The sequence below is a fragment of the Eubalaena glacialis genome, chromosome 13 (genome assembly GCF_028564815.1).
Source record: "Eubalaena glacialis isolate mEubGla1 chromosome 13, mEubGla1.1.hap2.+ XY, whole genome shotgun sequence".
In the NCBI taxonomy this organism is placed as follows: domain Eukaryota; kingdom Metazoa; phylum Chordata; class Mammalia; order Artiodactyla; family Balaenidae; genus Eubalaena; species Eubalaena glacialis.
The window spans coordinates 79,425,797-79,443,681 of NC_083728.1; the positions used below are offsets into that span (position 1 = coordinate 79,425,797).

General features: G+C 56.9%; 2 protein-coding genes across 3 annotated transcripts; both read left to right on the forward strand.

The window, feature by feature from the left end:
- Positions 1-383: 383 nt before the first annotated feature.
- ARMC5 (armadillo repeat containing 5) lies at positions 384-7,069 on the forward strand. The gene is made up of 6 exons (XM_061209014.1): positions 384-880; positions 2,508-2,615; positions 2,714-3,500; positions 4,575-5,083; positions 5,767-5,899; positions 6,003-7,069. Exons 1-6 carry the CDS (start codon positions 403-405, stop codon positions 6,820-6,822), a joined length of 2,835 nt encoding a protein of 944 aa, XP_061064997.1. The 5' UTR covers positions 384-402; the 3' UTR covers positions 6,823-7,069.
- Positions 7,070-9,470: 2,401 nt separating this feature from the next.
- On the forward strand, positions 9,471-14,949 carry TGFB1I1 (transforming growth factor beta 1 induced transcript 1). 2 transcript variants are annotated; one of them, XM_061208709.1, is made up of 11 exons: positions 9,471-9,565; positions 10,900-11,000; positions 11,164-11,216; positions 11,311-11,453; positions 11,619-11,706; positions 11,823-11,928; positions 12,046-12,240; positions 13,041-13,214; positions 13,484-13,565; positions 13,866-14,014; positions 14,264-14,949. In XM_061208709.1, exons 1-11 carry the CDS (start codon positions 9,553-9,555, stop codon positions 14,528-14,530), a joined length of 1,371 nt encoding a protein of 456 aa, XP_061064692.1. In that variant the 5' UTR covers positions 9,471-9,552; the 3' UTR covers positions 14,531-14,949. The 2 variants fall into 2 exon arrangements, with proteins under 2 accessions (XP_061064692.1, XP_061064693.1); XM_061208710.1 differs by having other exon boundaries at positions 9,492-9,565; positions 10,839-11,000.
- The last annotated feature ends 2,936 nt before the right edge of the window (positions 14,950-17,885 follow it).

The window sequence follows — 17,885 nt, forward strand, 5'->3', positions numbered from 1 at the left end:
TAGAGTAGACAAGTCACCTGGAGCAGCACTGTACTGAGACTCCATGATCGGATGTCTGGGTTCTCCAGAGGCACCGGCCCACCCGAGTCCCTTGAGAGAGTTTCCCATCCATCCTAAGCTAGGCGTCTTAAGCTTGGCGCGGACTACATATCCCAGCATGCGCCGCACGCGCCTCTGGGGCTCGCACAACGATTAGATAACCACTCCTCTCAACATGCCTTCTGCAACTGTGCAAGCCAGAGCACCGGGATCGAGAACTACAACTTCCGACTTGCGTGACAACTGCGGCGGCGCTATTTAAAAAGCGTCAGAGAGGAGGTGCAGGGCCACGCCCGGCTCTTCCAGTTCCGCTCCCTAGGATGAGCTGCGAGGAGAGGGGCGGAGCCTTAGGCCTGAGCCAAGATGGCGGCTGCGAAGCTAAGCCCCGCGGACTCGCTCTCATTCTGCCTCGCGCAGCTCACGGCGGCGGCCGGGGAGGGTCTAGGTGGGGGAAAGGACACAGCTACCAACGAGACACCCTTGGGCCGTGCGCTCTTAGCCCTCCGTACGCGCCACGTCAAGGCAGCTGGAGGAATCGAGCGCTTCCGGGCACGCGGCGGGCTCCGCCCCCTTCTCGCGCTGCTACGGCGAGCGGCTGCAGCGGGTCCCGCCCCGTCCCAGGCTGGCCCAGGCTCCGCCCCCTCGTCGGTCGAGTCAGCGGCTTCTTCTGGCCCCGCCCCCTCGCCGGGCCCCGCCCCCTCTGCTGCGTCGTCATCGACGCCCTCGCCACCGACGCGCCTGCGCAAGACGCTGGACTTGGCGCTCAGCGTCCTAGCCAACTGCTGTACGGAAGGGGAGTGCCGGGCTGAAGTGCGCAGACTCGGAGGCATTATCCCTTTGGGTAAGTGCTCCGCCCCCATTTCCTAGAAGGATTCTACCCACACCCCTGTGTCTGGGCGTGGGCGGAGTCTTGAGTTCTTTGTGTTGTAACCTGGAAGATCGTGCTTTCTGACGGCGCAGCGCCCGCAGCTCTCATGATGTCATGACCTGTGACGTCACTGCTCTCTCTATAAATTATACCCTAGCCCTCTTAGATCAGATGCCAATTACCTGGGTATTGGTTGTGGAACACCTCTCTCGCATCTGGGCTGGTGGAGGCCAAAGGGTTATTTGGTGAATCTTTCAAATGGTTCTTACTCTCCATATATGTTCATAGCAGGCACTCAGTGCCTACTGTGTCCAGCCTTGAGCAGGGCTCTGAAATCCCATTTGATGAGCCGGGGGTGAGAAAGTGTAGTGGTTGAGAATGTGGGCTCTGCAGTCACCTAGAGCCATCCGAGGCTAGGATTGTAAAATGGAGTAATAACAGCTACCTCAAAAGACTGGAATAGGCAGAAAATGAAATACAAAGATAGAACGCAGATATCTAAGTCTGGACTGGGTACTTCTAGTTATTAAAAACTAGCACAATGAGAACAAATCCTGGGAATTCCCTGGCGTCCAGTGGTTAGGACTCGGCACTTTCACTTCTGGGGCCTGGGTTCTGATCCCTGGTCGGGGAACTAAGATTCCGCAAGCCTTGTGGCACAGCCAGAAAAAAAAAACAAATTCTAAGCCAATATTTTATAATAACTATAAATGAAGTGTAACCTTTAAAATTTGTGAATCACTGTATTGTACACCTGAAACTTATTTAATATTGTACATTAACTACACTTCAATTTTTAAAAAAGAACAAATCCTAACAAAAGATAGCAAGCTTTTCTGTTTACCAGCTAAATTGGTGCCTTCTAGTGGCAACGTTGTGAACACAGTTTACTTTACTTCTTTGCCAGCTATGAAATTATGCCTATTTTGATGAAATCTTAATTTTTTTGATAAAATAAAACATTAATATATTAAAATTTTTCATTGACAAGAGGCCTGGCACATTAATAAGTCCTCAATAAATATAAGTTTTGTTGTTAGTGTATAACCCCCATTATTCATTCACTGTTTTGTATTTTAAATATCTCCTGAATCCATCCACTTCTTTGCCTTCTTCCATCACGTGCCCAGAGACTGTGCTGGGCTGTGCTGGTAGCTGACTTGGGTCAAGCCGTCTTCTCACTATTGCAACAGCTCCATGTTGCTCCCCCTGCCTTATTCTTTCCCCCTGTAATCCATTCTCCCCATGGCTTCCAGATTTTATCATGTCACTTCCATTCTTAAAACCCTGTGTGGCTCCCAGTGCCCTCACATTCAAGTCCTGAGCCCTTGGCCTGATCAAGGCCCTTCATGAAGTCATAGCATAAACACTAGATCTCACCTCTGGGCCTTTGCAAAGGTTATTTCGAAACCTGAAATGCCCTGTAACACTCCCATCCACCGTCCTTCTAGCAAATACCTACCCATCTAACCTTCCAGACCCCACAAGTGTTAGGCCTATTCTGGAGGCCTTCCCTGACTCTCTCAGGCCACGTTCTTGAGGTGATTAATGAGAGAGACAAGAAGGAGTAGAAACCTCAAGAGGCCAAACCCTCTTGCAGTGACTATTCTTCAGTGTGTGAAGACAGACAGCATCCAGAACCGAACAGCCCGTGCTCTGGGGAACTTAGCCATGGAACCTGAGAGCTGTGGGGACATCCATTCTGCTGGTGAGCAGGCTCTGAGGGTGGAGCCACCTAGGGCTTGGGGGTGGGAGTAGGGCTTGGGTGTCTGTCCTCGCTCAGCTTCTGTCTTCTTCCCTCTCCAGGTGCTGTTCCCCTGCTTGTTGAGGGCCTGACGGCCTGCCAGGACTCACAGTGCCGCCAGAGTGTGGTTCGTGCCCTCCGCAACCTGGCGGACTCACCCCAGCACCGCCTGGCCTTGGCAAAGCAGGGAGCGGTGCGCCCACTGGCCGAGCTTCTGGCCGCTGCCCCAGACCCTGCGATGACCTTGGCCTTAGTCCGTGCCCTCCTGGAGCTGAGTCGAGGCTGCTCCCGGGCCTGTGCTGAGCAGCTAAGTCTGGGTGGAGGACTAGGCCCACTGGTCAGCCTGGCCTCCCACCCCAAAAGAGCAGTGCGTGAGGCAGCCATCCTGATACTTGCCAATCTGTGCGCCCAGGGCCTGGTAAGACCTGCGCTGGGCAGTGCTGGTGGTGTGGAGGTGCTACTAGGTGAACTCCGGCGGCGCCGGGGCCCCAGCGGGGCTAGCCCAGCCTCCCAGCAGCCCCTGGTGCGGGCTGTGTGTCTGCTGTGCCGGGAGGCTATCAACCGGGCCCGACTGCGGGATGCTGGTGGTTTGGAGCTGCTGATGGGCCTGCTGCGGGATCCTCGCGCCAGCGCCTGGCACCCTCGTGTTGTGGCGGCCCTTGTGGGCTTCTTCTATGATACTGGGGCCCTGGGCCGGCTGCAGGCTCTGGGACTTGTACCTCTCCTGGCTGGGCAACTATGTGGTGAGGCTGGTGATGAGGAAGAAGAGGGAAGAGAAGCTGCTTCCTGGGACTTCCCTGAGGAGAGGACTCCTGAGCGGGCAGAGGCCGGAAGCTTCCAAAGCCTCAGGTGAGTTCCCACCTGATGCTGTGGGGTAGGGTCTCTTCACTACCCTCACTCTCCGCCCATTCTGTCTCGGTAAGACTTTTATTGACTCTGATTCCTAATTCCTTGTTCTCACTGAACATGACCACTTTCCAGTCCCCATTAAATATACCTCTTCTCCCTTGGGGCCACCTTTGACCTTGGCTCCACCCCAGCACCTCTGAACTTTGGGGCCCAGAGAGGTTCCCTGGAAGGTAGTATGTGCACTGGTTCTGATGATACGTTCTGGCATCTAAGTTCTTATTCTGGTACCTTCAGTGTGTGAAGACAGACAGCATCCAGAACCGAAGCTGAGTCAGCTCAGGAAAGTTAATTAACTTCTCTGAGCATCGGATTCCTTGTTAGTAGAACGACGGATAATACATACCTACCCCATAGAGTTGTTGTAAAGATCAAATGAGGGCACTTTACACCTTACCTGGCACTAAGCAGCACTCAGTAAACGTCAGCCTTCTGTGAACTCCTGACCTCATTTCCCACTGCTTTCCTGGTACCCACTATACTCTTACACACTGGCCTTCTAGCTAGCTTTTGAACCTGGCAGATAAGTACCATCTCAGGGCCTCTTTGGTTATTGTTCCCTGTGCCTAGGGCACTCTTCCTCCAAGATGCCTTGATTAGATCTCACCCTCATCAGCACCCAATTTTAAAATGTCAGCTCTCCCCTCCCCGGGCTCTTTTCTGTTCCCTTTTACTTTGCTCCATATGCATCACTTCACACCACACTAACTGCACATGAACATACCTTGTGGTTTCCTTATTTTTTGTTATCTGTTTCTCCTCACTAGAATATAGACTCCAGGAGGCAGGACCTTTTGCTCACTGCTTCTCCCCAGCACCTGAAACGGGGCTTAGCACACAATAGGCATCAGTAATTGGCGAATGAGCTGGGGTTTGCCCCCACCTCCCTTTTTGCCTGTCCCTCGCTCGGGCCCACCCTCTCTCCTGGCCTCTGTCACTTCCTTTTGCACAACCGATCTTTTGGCCCTGCCCCCTCCCCTCGGCTCTGGGTTCCATCCCCTCTTTCTCCCTCGGCAGGTCCTGGCTGATCTCCGAGGGCTATGCTGCAGACCCGGGAGACATCTCTCCCGAGTGGTCCCCGGAGCGCTGTCCGCCGCCGCCAGAGCCAGCCAGTCGGGCCAGCCCCTCCCTGGGCCCGACCTTGCTGCGGACGCCCCACGCCCTGCGCCCGGCCGGCCGCAGCCCCACCACCACTGCCCCCGAGGAGCCCTGGGGCCGCGAGGGGCCAGCGCTGCTGCTGCTGTCGCGCTTCTCCCAGGCTCCCGACCCCAGCGGGGCGCTGGTGACCGGCCCGGCCCTGTGCGGCCTGCTGGCCTACGTGACGGGCGCGCCGGGCTCGCCGAGCCCCCGCGCGTTCCGCATCCTGGCGCGGCTCACCTGCAACCCCGCCTGCCTCGAGGCCTTCGTGCGCAGCTACGGGGCGGCGCTGCTGCGCGCTTGGCTCGTGCTCGGCGTCGCCCCCGACGACTGGCCCGCGCTGCGCACCCGGCCCGCTCGTCGCAGCCAGCACCAGCACCGAGAGCTGGGTGGGTCCCCGCGCGCCTCTCTGCCCACGTGTGAGGCCACGCGCCCCTCCATGCCTTCCGTGCGCCCTGCGGCTCACCCGCTGTCTCACTGCCCTCCTCTGCCCACCGCCCACCGTTTGGACAACCTCAGCCACTAGGTGGTGGCGGGGAGGGACTCCCTTCTGCTCCACTGTCCCCACACGCAGAGTTCTTCAGCCTCTGCCCGAGCCTTGGGGCCCAGAGACCCCAGCACTGGGCTTGACCCGAACAGCTTAGAATTGTGCCTGTCTTCGTCTCCTTACCCAGTGACTTCTTGTTTCCGCGTTGTCCTGACTCCTGCACTGTCCTTGACTACCACTGGGCACACTGATGGTGAACCCAGGCTCAGGCACTATGTCCTCCCAGGCCCCACCACCCCTTCCAGCCCTGCCAGGGACTGCCCGGGCTTCTGTGCCCTGTTTCAGTCCTTGAGGGCCCAGACTCACTCCCTGACCATCTCACTCCCTGTTCTTGCCCTTGACCTCCAGTTCCTACTGTCCAGACCCCATCCCTCCAGGGCCTGCAGTCATCCCCCTCTTCCTTGCCCCGGGGTTGTTCCCCGCCCCCCCCCCGTTCCTTTCGGGGACCCAGAGGCCTGTCTTGCCCATCCCACCGCCATCTTGGATACCAGCTCCCAACCTGACCTGCTCTGCCCACCCCGGCAGGTGAGATGCTGCTGCAGAACCTGACTGTGCAGGCCGAATCGCCCTTTGGAGTGGGTGCCCTCACTCACCTGCTGCTCTCTGGGAGCCCTGAGGACCGCGTGGCCTGCGCACTCACCCTGCCCTTCATCTGTCGGTGAGGGAGGCGGAGGTGCCTCGCAGTGGTGGGGGGAGCAAGGCTGCTGTCCCCCAGCCCCGCCCTTTCCCACCTTCTGAAAGGTTCTCTTTTCTCCCCGAAGGAAGCCCTCTCTGCGGCGCCGGCTGCTTCTGGACCAGGGCGGCCTCCGTCTCCTCCTCTCAGCGCTCACTGGGCCAGCTCCACACCCGCTCTTCCTCTTCTTTGCTGCGGACTCCCTTTCCTGCCTCCAAGGCCTGGTGTCTCCCACTGTGAGCCCAGCCCTCCTACCTGCGATCCCCTTGGACCTGGACCCGCCCTCCCCTTGCCTCTATGAACCTCTGCTGGGCCCAGCCCCCACACCAGCCCCTGACCTCCACTTCCTACTGGACTCAGGCCTCCGGCTCCCTGCCCAGCGAGCCGCCTCAGCCAATGCCTCCCCCTTTTTTCGGGCCCTGCTAGCTGGCAGCTTTGCCGAAGCCCACATGGACCTAGTGCCACTGCGGGGCCTGTCACCCAGTGCAGCCTGGCCTGTCCTGCATCACTTGCATGGCTGCCGGGGCTGTGGAGCTACTCTGGGGCCTGTCCCTCCGCCGGGCCAGCCCCTGCTGGGCTCAGAGGCTGAGGAAGCCTTGGAAGCTGCTGGCCGTTTCCTGCTGCCCGGGCTGGAGGAGGAGCTGGAAGAAGCCGTGGGCCGCATCCACCTGGGACCCCAGGGCGGCCCAGAGTCAGTGGGTGAGGTGTTCCGCCTGGGCCGGCCCCGGCTGGCTGCCCACTGCGCTCGCTGGACCCTGAGCCCGGGGCAGTGCCCACGGAAGCGGGCCCTGGCCCTGGTGGGGCTTGTGGAGGCAGCAGGTGACGAGGCGGGGCCCCTAACTGAGGCCTTCCTGGCTGTGATGATGGGGGTAGAATTGGGGGGCGAGGGTCCCAGCCTAGATGGTTGATGTCCCCTGGGAGGAGACCCGAGGATGAGTTGGCTGTGAGGAGTTCTCCCCCAGAGCGGCACAGGAGCAGGCTGAGCGGCAGGCGTCCCCGTCAAGGACTGATGAGAGGGTGGACCGAGACCCCGGGGTGATGACCTGAAGACGCAGGAGTGAGAAGCCAAGGCGAGGCATGGGGCCCACAAGATGGAGAACAGCCCAGGGCCCCAGGCACTTGGCCTGGCTCAGCTTTCTGGAGTTGGAATTAAAAACTTTGGAGTTGGCTACCCCTGTTGTGTGGTGTCTCTGCTTACCTCCCTGTGGTAGTACCCCAACCCCCTCACCCATCAAGTAGGGTCCTGTCCCGGTTTCTGTGTCTCAATACAGACCACCCTTGGCGTATAGGAGTTGTTTTTTAATTTTTTTATTTATTTATTTTTGGCTGTGTTGGGTCTTCGTTGCTGCACGCGGGCTTTCTCTAGTTGCGGCGAGCAGGGGCTACTCTTCATTGCGGTGTGTGGGCTTCTCATTGCGGTGGCTTCTCTTGTTGGGGAGCACGGGCTCTAGGCACGCGGGCTTCAGTAGTTGTGGCACGTGGGCTCAGTAGTTGTGGCTCTCGGGCTCTAGAGCGCAGGCTCAGTAGTTGTGGCGCACGGGTCTAGTTGCTCCGCGGCATGTGGAATCTTCCCGGACCAGGACTCAAACCCGTGTCCCCTGCATTGGCAGGCGGATTCTTAACCACTGCGCCACCAGGGAAGCCCAGGAGTTTAATAAGTAATTATGCGCTAGTTCCTGGAGCCCTGGGATATGGTTGAGTTCCCAGGCTTCTCCTGAGGATGTGGTTTTAGGCCCCAGGGGAAGCCTGCTTCCTGCTGAGGCTACCTCGTTGCTCAGATAGCCACCCAGCTGGACACAGACCTTGATCAGGACTAAGAGGGTTGTGCTGAGGGGATGTGAGTGTGGGGATGTACATCCAAGACCTTGGCATTGTGGTTTCCTCAGTTCCCTTCACCCGTCGTGGGTCTTTAGTCTCTGGATCCATTTTCATCTCTTGGGCCAACTGTCCTGCCGTTTTTCTGAGGGAAGACCTACTGTGTTCTTCAAGCCCCTGAGGCCCTTAGTCGTGCCCAGAGGTAGCTGGAGCCCTAGGCTGGCATTCAGGTGAGGAAAGGGCTTGCATTGTTTTGGTCGTCCAGGCAGGGTCTCCATAATCTGGTTCCCAGATCACTGGCCACTTAGGTGGCAGCCTGACTTTGAGGACAGTGTCTGGACTGGGCCTGTCCGCTAGCTTCTGGGGAGCTAAGGTTGCCCCTTGCTGCCTCTGTGCCTCGGGGAGTGTCTAGGTCTCTGTTCTCAGGCTGTGCCTTAAAACCACCCAGAGAGCTTTTTTTTTTTTCCCCCTTAATGTATTATATAAATATTTATGTAAGGCTCTATTCATTTCTCTCTCTGGCTTTTTTTTTTTTTTTTTTTTTTTTTTTTTTTTTTTGTGACACGCGGCATGTGGGATCTGCATGCAGTATCTTAGTTCCCTGACCAGGGATCCAACCCATGCCCTCTGCAGTGGAAGCATGGAGTCCTAACCACTGGACTGCCAGGGAAGTCCGCAGAGAGCTTTTTAAAAATACTGATGCCTGGGCCCTTTCTGACTGAATTGGACTGAGGAGAGGGTGACTTGGGCATCAGTATTTTGAAAAAAGCTCCCTGGTTCTGATTTGCTGCTGGGTTGAGGAGCCCCCTGCCCCCATTCCAGTGCTCACGTCTGGACTCAGGTCTGGGTTGAGACCCACAGTCCAGTGGCTGCAGCCACACCTGTTGTGTCTGTCCACACCTATCTCTAGAGTTTCTCGTTCCCGACTTGATTTCTCAGGGTCTCAGTCCAGGGAAGGCCTCTTCTTCCTTTGTGGCTGGAGTCTGTGTCTTGCTTTCTTCTCTGTGTTCAGCAGTATCTTGGGAAAGGGCTCTTTTGGGACAGGTCTGGCTCATCTCAGCGCTGGGGACGGCTGGCTGGGGTCTGGCTGCCTGGGAGTGTTTCCCCTGAGTCTGTGTGGGGCTTCGGCCTCAGTTTCTGTTTACCTGTGTCTGTATGTCTGTTTCCAACACTATGGCTTAGTGTCTGTGGGTGGGTTCATTGTGTCTCTCTGTCTCTGAGAGATTTCTTTGTATCTAGTTTGTGTGCCCTTTGGGATCTCTGTTTATGTCATTGTCACAGTCTCTAAGGGAAGGTCTCTGAACCTGGGATCTGACTGATCCTTAGAACATTGCTCCCACCTCCAACCCCAAAACTCTGTCTGGAGCAGGCTCCCAGGAACAGCCTGGGTGGGAGGGGAGCTCTGTCTAGGACTCAGGGTGCTAGTTTTGGGGTGGGGGTGGGCTTGGGGGCCTCAGTCTGTGTCTAAGGGTCTCACAGGCAGAGGATCCCCAGCTTAGTCTGCAAGAGCCACTTTCTTACTTTGGCTCTGGCCGCCTGGGGCTCCCTGCGGCTGAGGCCAAGGCTGGGGTGTGGCCGTCTCCGCAGCAAGCAAGCAGGCTGGGCCTGAGTGGGCCGGGGCCCGGGGCCCTCCCTCCCTTTCAGGCCCCCACCCCGGGTTCTCCCGTTCATTGCCCCCCCCCCCCCAGCCCTATCCCAGCGGGTCCCGGCTTCCTTACATGGTCACGGCTGGGCCTCCAGCTCCCGGACGTCCCCCCGCCCCCCGCCCCCACCGGACACGGCCCCCGCCCTGCTCGCCCCGCGCGGTCTGCCCGCGCCCCGTCATGGAGGACCTGGGTGAGTGGGGCCCGGGTCCCCTTGTCCCCAGTCCCTCCCCACCGCCTGGACCCGCTTCCCTATCCTGGCGCCCCCTCGCACTCCCGGCATCTCTCCATCCCTGCCTCCTGTCTTCTCGCTTCTGGTCTCTGCCGGCGCCTCCTTTCCGACTCCACGTCCCCCTTCCTGCCTCTCCCTTCCTGCCTTTGCCAGACTGGCTGCTCCCTCCCTTCTTCCCTCTCTCCACTCCTCCATCACTGGCTGCGGACGGATGGGCAGGGAGGCGCAGCGCCTGTCGGCGCCTGGGCTCAGGAGCTCTGGGAAGGGAGGAGTTAAAGGCACCTTGGGTCCAGGGACTGGGAAAGTAGACGAGAAGGGAGAATATGACATCAAGTTCTGGAGAAGAAAATGGGTTTGCCCTAGGGTTTTGGGAAGGAAAGGGTTAAGAGCCCTTAAGTATGGTAGGTGTCAGGTCCTTGGGGCAGAAAGTATAATAGATGAGTGCCAAGATGCCAGGGAGAGGTTAAGTATCCCATCAAGGCGCTCAGAGATGCAGAGTAAAGGGGCAGGGACTTCTAGATTCTGGAAGGTAATGAGTTCAAAGGATCCGGATCTGGGGATGGAGGGTGGGGGGCAGGGGAGGGGGGCGGCGGGTGTGTGTGTGTGTATCTATCTGTCTGTCGGTCGGTCTTGGGGCAGGAAGGAGCACCCAGGCATCTCATCCTCCCTGTCTGTTAGAACTGGGGCTGGAAGGCTGTGCCCTTCGTGGGAGAGAAAGAGTTCCAGCACCCTGCAGTAGGGGGTGCTGCTCAGCTGGGGTAACGCGCACTGGTACGGTGAAGAATAAGCCAATCAGAAAGCAGGTCCCAGCAGACTCACCAATGAGGTGCATAGGGTGGAGCCCAGTGGCGTCTGGAGGTGGGCCAGGGCTGGGAGGGGTCTCTTTAGGTGTAGGGGGTGTGGCAGAAAGAGCTTCCAATCAGAAAGCTGGTGTCAGGCATACAGCCAATTGAGCAATTTGGGGTGAAGCCAAATTTGGCTCCAGTAAAAAGCCGCTTTTGACTGCATTACGGAAGATTCGGAGAATAAAAGAATCAGGTAGCTGAATTTGTATATGAATCTCAGGATGAGCCATGTGGGATGTTCTGATCATAAATAGTCCTTGCTGCCCTTCCACATCTCTGCCTTGGTCTGGCTTTGTGTTTCTTCTGATTCTTGACCTCTGCTCCTAATACTGGCTTCCGTCCTCCTCAAACACTGCCCACTTAGAACCCTTGTTCTCTGATCTCTTAAGGCCCTGTCTCTGCCTTAACCTTGACCTCCCAACCTCTCACCCTGACGGCCTCTCCCTGCAGATGCCCTGCTCTCTGACCTGGAGACCACAACCTCACACATGCCAAGGTCAGGGGCTCTAAAAGAGCGGCCCCCAGAGCCCCTCACATCTCCTCTAACACAGGTGAGATCAGATGCTGGGGACTGGGGCAACCACTAGGGCCAGGTTTGGCAGGGGCAAAGGGAATCTAGGCCTGAGTGGGTACGGTACAGTACAGGCAAGTACAGTACTGTACTTTACAGTAAAGTACAGGCCTATCATCCCACACATATGTCCTTCTCTATAGATGGGGTCCGGGGAATCTTCAGGAGCCTCTGGGGACAAGGATCATCTGTACAGGTGAGGGGGCTGGGTACTGGGGGATGGGGGAGCCAATTGAGACTCAGGCTTGTATTCCCCACCCCTGAACCCAGGCCCCCACCCTGTTTCCCAGCACGGTATGCAAGCCTCGGTCCCCGAAGCCTGCGGCCCCTGCAGCCCCTCCATTCTCCTCTTCCTGTGGTGTCTTGGGCACGGGTCTCTGTGAGCTAGACCGGTTGCTTCAGGAACTTAACGCTACTCAGTTCAACATCACAGGTACCAGGGTTACTGGGGCAGGGCTTGATGGGATGGGGGGCAGGGCAGGGCAGAGACTAAGTGGGTATAGACTTCCCAGAGTAGCAGCTAAAGGGATACAAGCCTTAACTGGGAAGGAGGCTAGCGCATGGCCCCATGTCCTGTGCCCTTCTGTCCTCTCTGCAGATGAAATAATGTCTCAGTTCCCATCTAGCAAGGAGACTGCAGGGGAGCAGAAGGAGGACCAATCTGAGGACAAGAAAAGGCCCAGCCCGTGAGTTTGGCATAGTTGGCTGGGCTGGGAGAGGGGTGATCAGTCCTGGATGCCTGAGTTACAGGAGGAAGCATTACTCTGAGGCTCTAAGCTGACACAAGTTGTGTTCTTCACAGCCCTCCCAGTCCATCCCCTGTTCTGCCAAAGCCTTCGGCCACCTCAGCCACCCTGGAGCTAGATAGGCTGATGGCCTCACTCTCTGACTTCCGTGTCCAGAATCATGTGAGTCACTCAGGGAGTGAGGGGTGGGCCAGTGTGGATTTGTGGCTTTCAATCCATTTTAGACCCTCCCACATATGCTGCCTTGCTGACTCAACTCTCCTGTCCTCTCTGCTGCAGCTTCCGGCCTCTGGGCCAACCCAGCCACCAGTGCCAAGCTCCGTGAATGAGGGCTCCCCCTCCCCACCAGGGCCCGCTGGCAAAGGCAGCCTAGACACCATGCTGGGGCTGCTTCAGTCTGACCTCAGCCGCCGAGGCGTTCCCACCCAAGCCAAGGGCCTCTGTGGCTCCTGCAATAAACCCATTGCTGGGCAAGTAAGTGGAGCCCTGCGAATAAGGGAGTAGAGACCCACAGACCCATCTTTACTGAGAGCCAGTGGGTATTATTGTTGTTCATATTTTACGGATGAGGGAACTGAAGCTCCAAGTCACACAGCAAGTAAGTGGCAGAGTAAGAATTCCAATCCAGTTCTTATTTATTCTGGTCCTACTGTGTGCCAGGCTCTACGCTAGCTCCTTTACAAACCCCCATCTCAATTAATCTCCACAAAAGCCTCATTGGCTCCACCCACCAGTCTGGTTCGGGAGCTCTGGTCCTTGGCTTATTGACTGAGCAGATGTTACTGGCAGCTGTGCCCAGTGGTTGACCTAGTTCCTCCTGCTAGATAAAGCGCCCTACCGCCATCCTAGAATTTCCAATCTCAGCAAAGCAGGGTGGCATTATGACTTTCGTGGGCCCTAAGCACTTCCACCTTCATGGGCCCCTTCTTCCATTAATAAAATATATTAAAAATGGCATTTTATGACTGTGTTGGTATAAAGATGAATATATTAGTATTATATATGAAGTCATTCTTCTCCTAGCTCATTTTTTCTTCTAATTTTAAGAGAAATTACAACATTTTTGTGGGTTCCTAAAGTATGCTGGGCCCTAGGCACTGTGCTGGAAGATGGGTTGAGTCTCCATCACTTACAGACTGAGTGACTTGAACGTTAGATTCTTCATCCTGATTGCTCAGAGATAAGATTTGAAAAGTGCTACGTAAACCTTGACTCACCGGGCACATGGCAGCCCGAGGGCCACTCTGACCCAGGCCTCACCCCCCAACTCGCAGGTGGTGACGGCGCTTGGCCGTGCTTGGCACCCTGAGCACTTCGTTTGCGGTGGCTGTTCCACAGCCCTGGGAGGCAGCAGCTTCTTCGAGAAGGATGGAGCTCCCTTCTGTCCCGAGTGCTACTTCGAGCGCTTCTCCCCACGATGTGGCCTCTGCAATCAACCCATCCGACACGTGAGCCCCGCCTCTGTCTCACCCAAGGCCCCTGTGGGATGGGCCTCATCCACTTACACTTCTCCCATCCCCACGCCCACCCCAGCCCAGTCCCTCGTTCTCGTCCACGGCCCTTTAAACTTCGCCCTCTCTCTTTGATTCCCAAGTTCCTGCTTAGGTCTCCCACACCTTACACTCGTACCTCAACCCACTCACCTAGGTTCAGGGCGGAAGAGGGAGGGGAGTAGAAATTGAGGGCCACACTGAGTGTTCCCTTTTATTCCCCGCAGAAGATGGTTACTGCCTTGGGCACCCACTGGCACCCGGAGCATTTCTGCTGCGTCAGTTGCGGGGAGCCCTTCGGAGATGAGGGTGAGAGCTTGACTCCCACCTTGAAAGCCGCGGGTCCGCTCGACATCCCGCCCTGCTCTCTTTGGGCCAGCGCACTACGACCTCCGAAGTCCTCGGGGCCGCGAATTTTCTCCTGCTCTCTCCTGGCCCCAACCTGTCCCACCTGTGTGTTCCCGTCCCATCCGTTCCCGCTCTGCCCCCGCCCCAGACCCAATCCCTCTCCGCCTACCGCCTCCCCTGGCCCCATAGCCTCAGATCTTGTGGGGCTCCTGGTGCCACCTCGCACCCTTTTCCTTCCTGCTACTCGGTTCCCGCTCCTAGGTTTCCACGAGCGGGAGGGCCGCCCCTACTGCCGCCGAGACTTCCTGCAGCTCTTCGCCCCGCGCTGCCAGGGCTGCCAAGGCCCCATTCTGGATAACTACATCTCGGCGCTCAGCGCACTCTGGCACCCAGACTGTTTTGTCTGCAGGGTGCGTGGCTGGGGGGCGGGGCCTGGGAGGGACCGGCCAGCGCGGGGCGGGACTAGGAGCCTGGGGCGGGGCGATTATTCAGAGCAGGGTCCTGGGGAGGCGAGGCTTCGCCTTTGAGGGCGGTGCGAGGGGCTGCGGGGGGTCTTGGGACGGGGCGGGGGGCGGGGGGCGGGTTATTCAGCTCGTAAGGCAAGATATTTCGTCTGGAGTTTGGCGCTGACCCATCCTTTCGCGGTCGCCCTTCCCCAGGAATGCTTCGCGCCCTTCTCGGGAGGCAGCTTTTTTGAGCATGAGGGCCGTCCGCTGTGCGAGAACCATTTCCACGCGCGGCGCGGGTCGCTGTGCGCCACGTGTGGCCTCCCGGTGACCGGCCGATGCGTGTCGGCCCTGGGCCGCCGCTTCCATCCGGACCACTTCACCTGCACCTTCTGCCTGCGCCCGCTCACCAAGGGCTCCTTCCAGGAGCGCGCAGGCAAGCCCTACTGCCAGCCCTGCTTCCTCAAGCTCTTCGGCTGACCGCCTGCCGGGCTCGCCCCTTTGGGAGAGCGCGGCCCCCAAAACCTCGCCCTTCCCGAAAAGACCGGGCTCTCCAGACCCCAAGGCCTTGCTCTTAGAGCTTGGAGCTCCCCCAGCCCAGCTCCGTGAGGCCCCACCCCCTGGAGGGACCGGCCCCGAAGGTACTGTACGTTCTCCATGGGCGAGTTCAGAAAAGGCCCCGCCGGTGCTAAGGCCACGCGCCCCACGAAGTGGGTCGTATACTGGCAAGCGATCCCGCGTGAGCCCTTCTCTTTATTCCCAGCCTTGAGGGAGCCCCCCGACTGGAGGGGGGCCCTTGCAATTCCCACGAATCCAAGGCCAGGCCAGAATGTCCCTCTCCCCGCCCCTCACTGCTCAGTGCACTTTTTTCTACCTACATAAACACACATTCCACGTCACACCGGTGCTGTGTCTCTGCGCGGGTGTGCCTCGCGTCGCGACACCCCGCCCCTTGTACTGGCTCGGGCCGCGATGCGTTCTAGGCCACCGCCCTGTGGCGGGAGCCGGACCTTCAGACTCAGCCCTTGCAGGCTGTCCTTCACCTGTCAGATGCGCCTGAGGCTGGAAAAGCCGGCCACCTGCGCAGGATTGTACAGACGGTGACAAGCCAGGACGGGAGCTCAAGTAGGACCCACCAAACCTTCCCGTCCCCAACCCCCCATCCTTCAGTTTCTTATATCCTCGAAATAAGCACTTAATCTGTACCCCTCCCACTTCCTTCCACCCTGCCACCTTGGCTGGTTTCCAGATTTTTCCCCCTCCTTAAAAGACCCTCAGAGATGGGGCTCCATTCAAGTGCCAATTTATGCCCACCCTTTGGATCTGGGCATCAAATTACAGCTTCCCTCATACGGGTATTGACTCATAACAGCTTGGCTAGGCAGAGGATGACACTTGGGGTGGTCAGGGCAGTGACTGAGGGACGTGCTGGGGGCTGTAAGAGCTAGAAGGAGGCTTCTAACTCAGATTGGAAGTCAAGGAGGGCTTCCTGGAGGAGGTGACACCTTAGCCTAGCCCCAGCAGAGAAGGGTGGGGCCAGGGTTTCTTAAGTATGGAGAAGTTCAGGCTCCATCTGAATCCCCAAGCCCCAGAGGCCTTTCTAAGCCTGGTACCTTAGACTCTGAAGTTCCCTAGGGAGGGGGCCTGGACTCCTGGGTCGTAACTACAGGGACCTTTGAGGCTGGAAACAATCGATTCTCAGAGGCCCTTCCATCTCAAGGAGGAGCTAACAGCCAAGGAGAACATGTGTGGGCAAGAGACAAAGGTGAGGTTCTCTGTCTTGGCCTCGGGCAGAACCCCCAGATCCTTTCCTCTCTGAGGCTCCACCCCTTGGGTCTTCCTAGGCCTCCTGCTCTTCCTCTTCCACAAATTCTCCCTGGGGAATGCTGTCCATCCCTTGGCTTGTAACCACCACCAAGTCTTGAGCCATTCATTTACCAAGTGTTTACTGAGCACGTGCTGTCCTAGGCTCCATGCCAGGTGCTGGGGAGACCATAGGGAACATGTTCCTTGGCCTCACAGTCTAGTAGGGGAGACAGAGGAAAAACAAACAGTGACAAGTGTGATTAAATAATGGGGACTTCCTTGATGGCCTAGGTAAAGCTGGCCCTTCCCTCTAGTTTCCACCCACAGCACCTCCCTAGTCCCTCACTTATCATTATTGCAAATAGGTGTTTGTTGCTTATTTCTGAAATGAAGGCAAGCTCCTGGGAGTTTGTTTGTCAGATGACATGTTTGTTTTGCTGACCATTTCCTGTCCAGTGTCTAGGATGCTGTCTAGCATGTGGTAAGTGCTCCATAAATGTTTGCTAATGAAGGAAGGAATGAGGAAGGAAGGAAAGGAGCGAAGGCGAGAAGGAAAAAATAGAGAACTAAGTTAGTGAAGGTAGGGAAGGGAGTACTTGAACCAGCCTGTCAGAGAAGGCCTCTGTGAATATCTACATTGAGACTTTGAAGGTTGAGGAAAGAGCCAGCCAGGCAAAGAGCCTGAGGAGAGCATCCCAGGCAGAGGAAACAGCAAATGCAAAGGCCAGGCGGTAGGAAAAAGCTTGGCATATTGGAAGAAAGAAAAGGAGGCCAGTGTGGTTGATTAGAGTGAGCAAGGGAGAGAGTAGTTGGAGATGAGGTCAAAGAGGAACTAGGTGCCACATCACGAAGGGCTTTGCAGGCCCCCGCGAGGGCACATAGATTTGATTTTAAGTGCCCATAACCCCAACGTGTCCTCTGATGCTTGCCCCTGGATTTCTCCCAGGCCCTTCAAATTCATCGTCCACTGAAGCAGACACTGTGGGTGCCCTGCCCATATCCACCTGGCCCATCTGGGAAGTCGTATGCAGACACTTCCCAGACACTCAGTCTCCCCAGCTGCTCCCTGAGTTTCTGTCAGGGTGCTCTCTGGAGGAGGGCCTGGGGTGGGTGGGGGAGGTTCCATAACCTCCAGCCAGTTAGAGACAGGGATTGGTGAATGAATACCCCAGCTTTCTGGCCCCTTGGGGGTCAGTTCTGAGGTGAGTTCTCCACAGTGTCTCAGAGGGTCCCCACTGGGATTGTCACAGTGGTAACCTTTCGATCGACACATGCTTTATTGGCTTTTCTCCTTTCTTTGTCTCTCTTCCCCACTCCTTACTGGGATCAGCTCCCCAATACAGTCCTTGCACCCCAATTCTCATCGTAGAGTCTGCTTTTGAAGGGACCAAAATGAAGGCATTCCTTAAATAACTCATCACGTTCCCCTAAAATATTGTTCTCTGTTCCCCATCTCCAGCATGAACCCAGTTCCCATAATCAGACATCCAAGTCTGGTCAGTTCTTCTAGAAAGGCAGAGGTATGGATATTTATCCAACCCCTCCCTTCTTGCATCCAGCCCTGTGCTGAACAATGGGACTCCAGGGATGAATCAGATCGTTTCCTGCTCTTGGGGAGTCTTTGGTCAATTGGGGAGACAGACCTGGACCCAGGCAAGGTCCATGCAATGTGCTCAGAACTGTGTCAGGAAAGTCCAAGAAGTTTTTCCCAAAGAGATGCCATGGGCTGGGCACTAAAGGCTGAGTAGGAGCTGACCATTTGGGAGGCAGGGAGGCATTCTAGGCAGAAGGCACAGCTTATACAAAAGTTTGGGGGTATGAGAATACAGGGGCTGGGTTGGGCAAGGGAATGGGAAAGAAATATGATTTCACTCTGGGTTTGGTATGGAGGAGCAAGGGGAAGGGTGGGCAGGGGTCGGGGCATCAGGCTGAGAAGCTGCTGCCTCCTCCTGGGTGTGATGGGGAGCTATGGAGTCTTCCTAAGCAGGGGAGTGACGCTGTCAGATTTGGGTTTGAAAATGATCCCTCT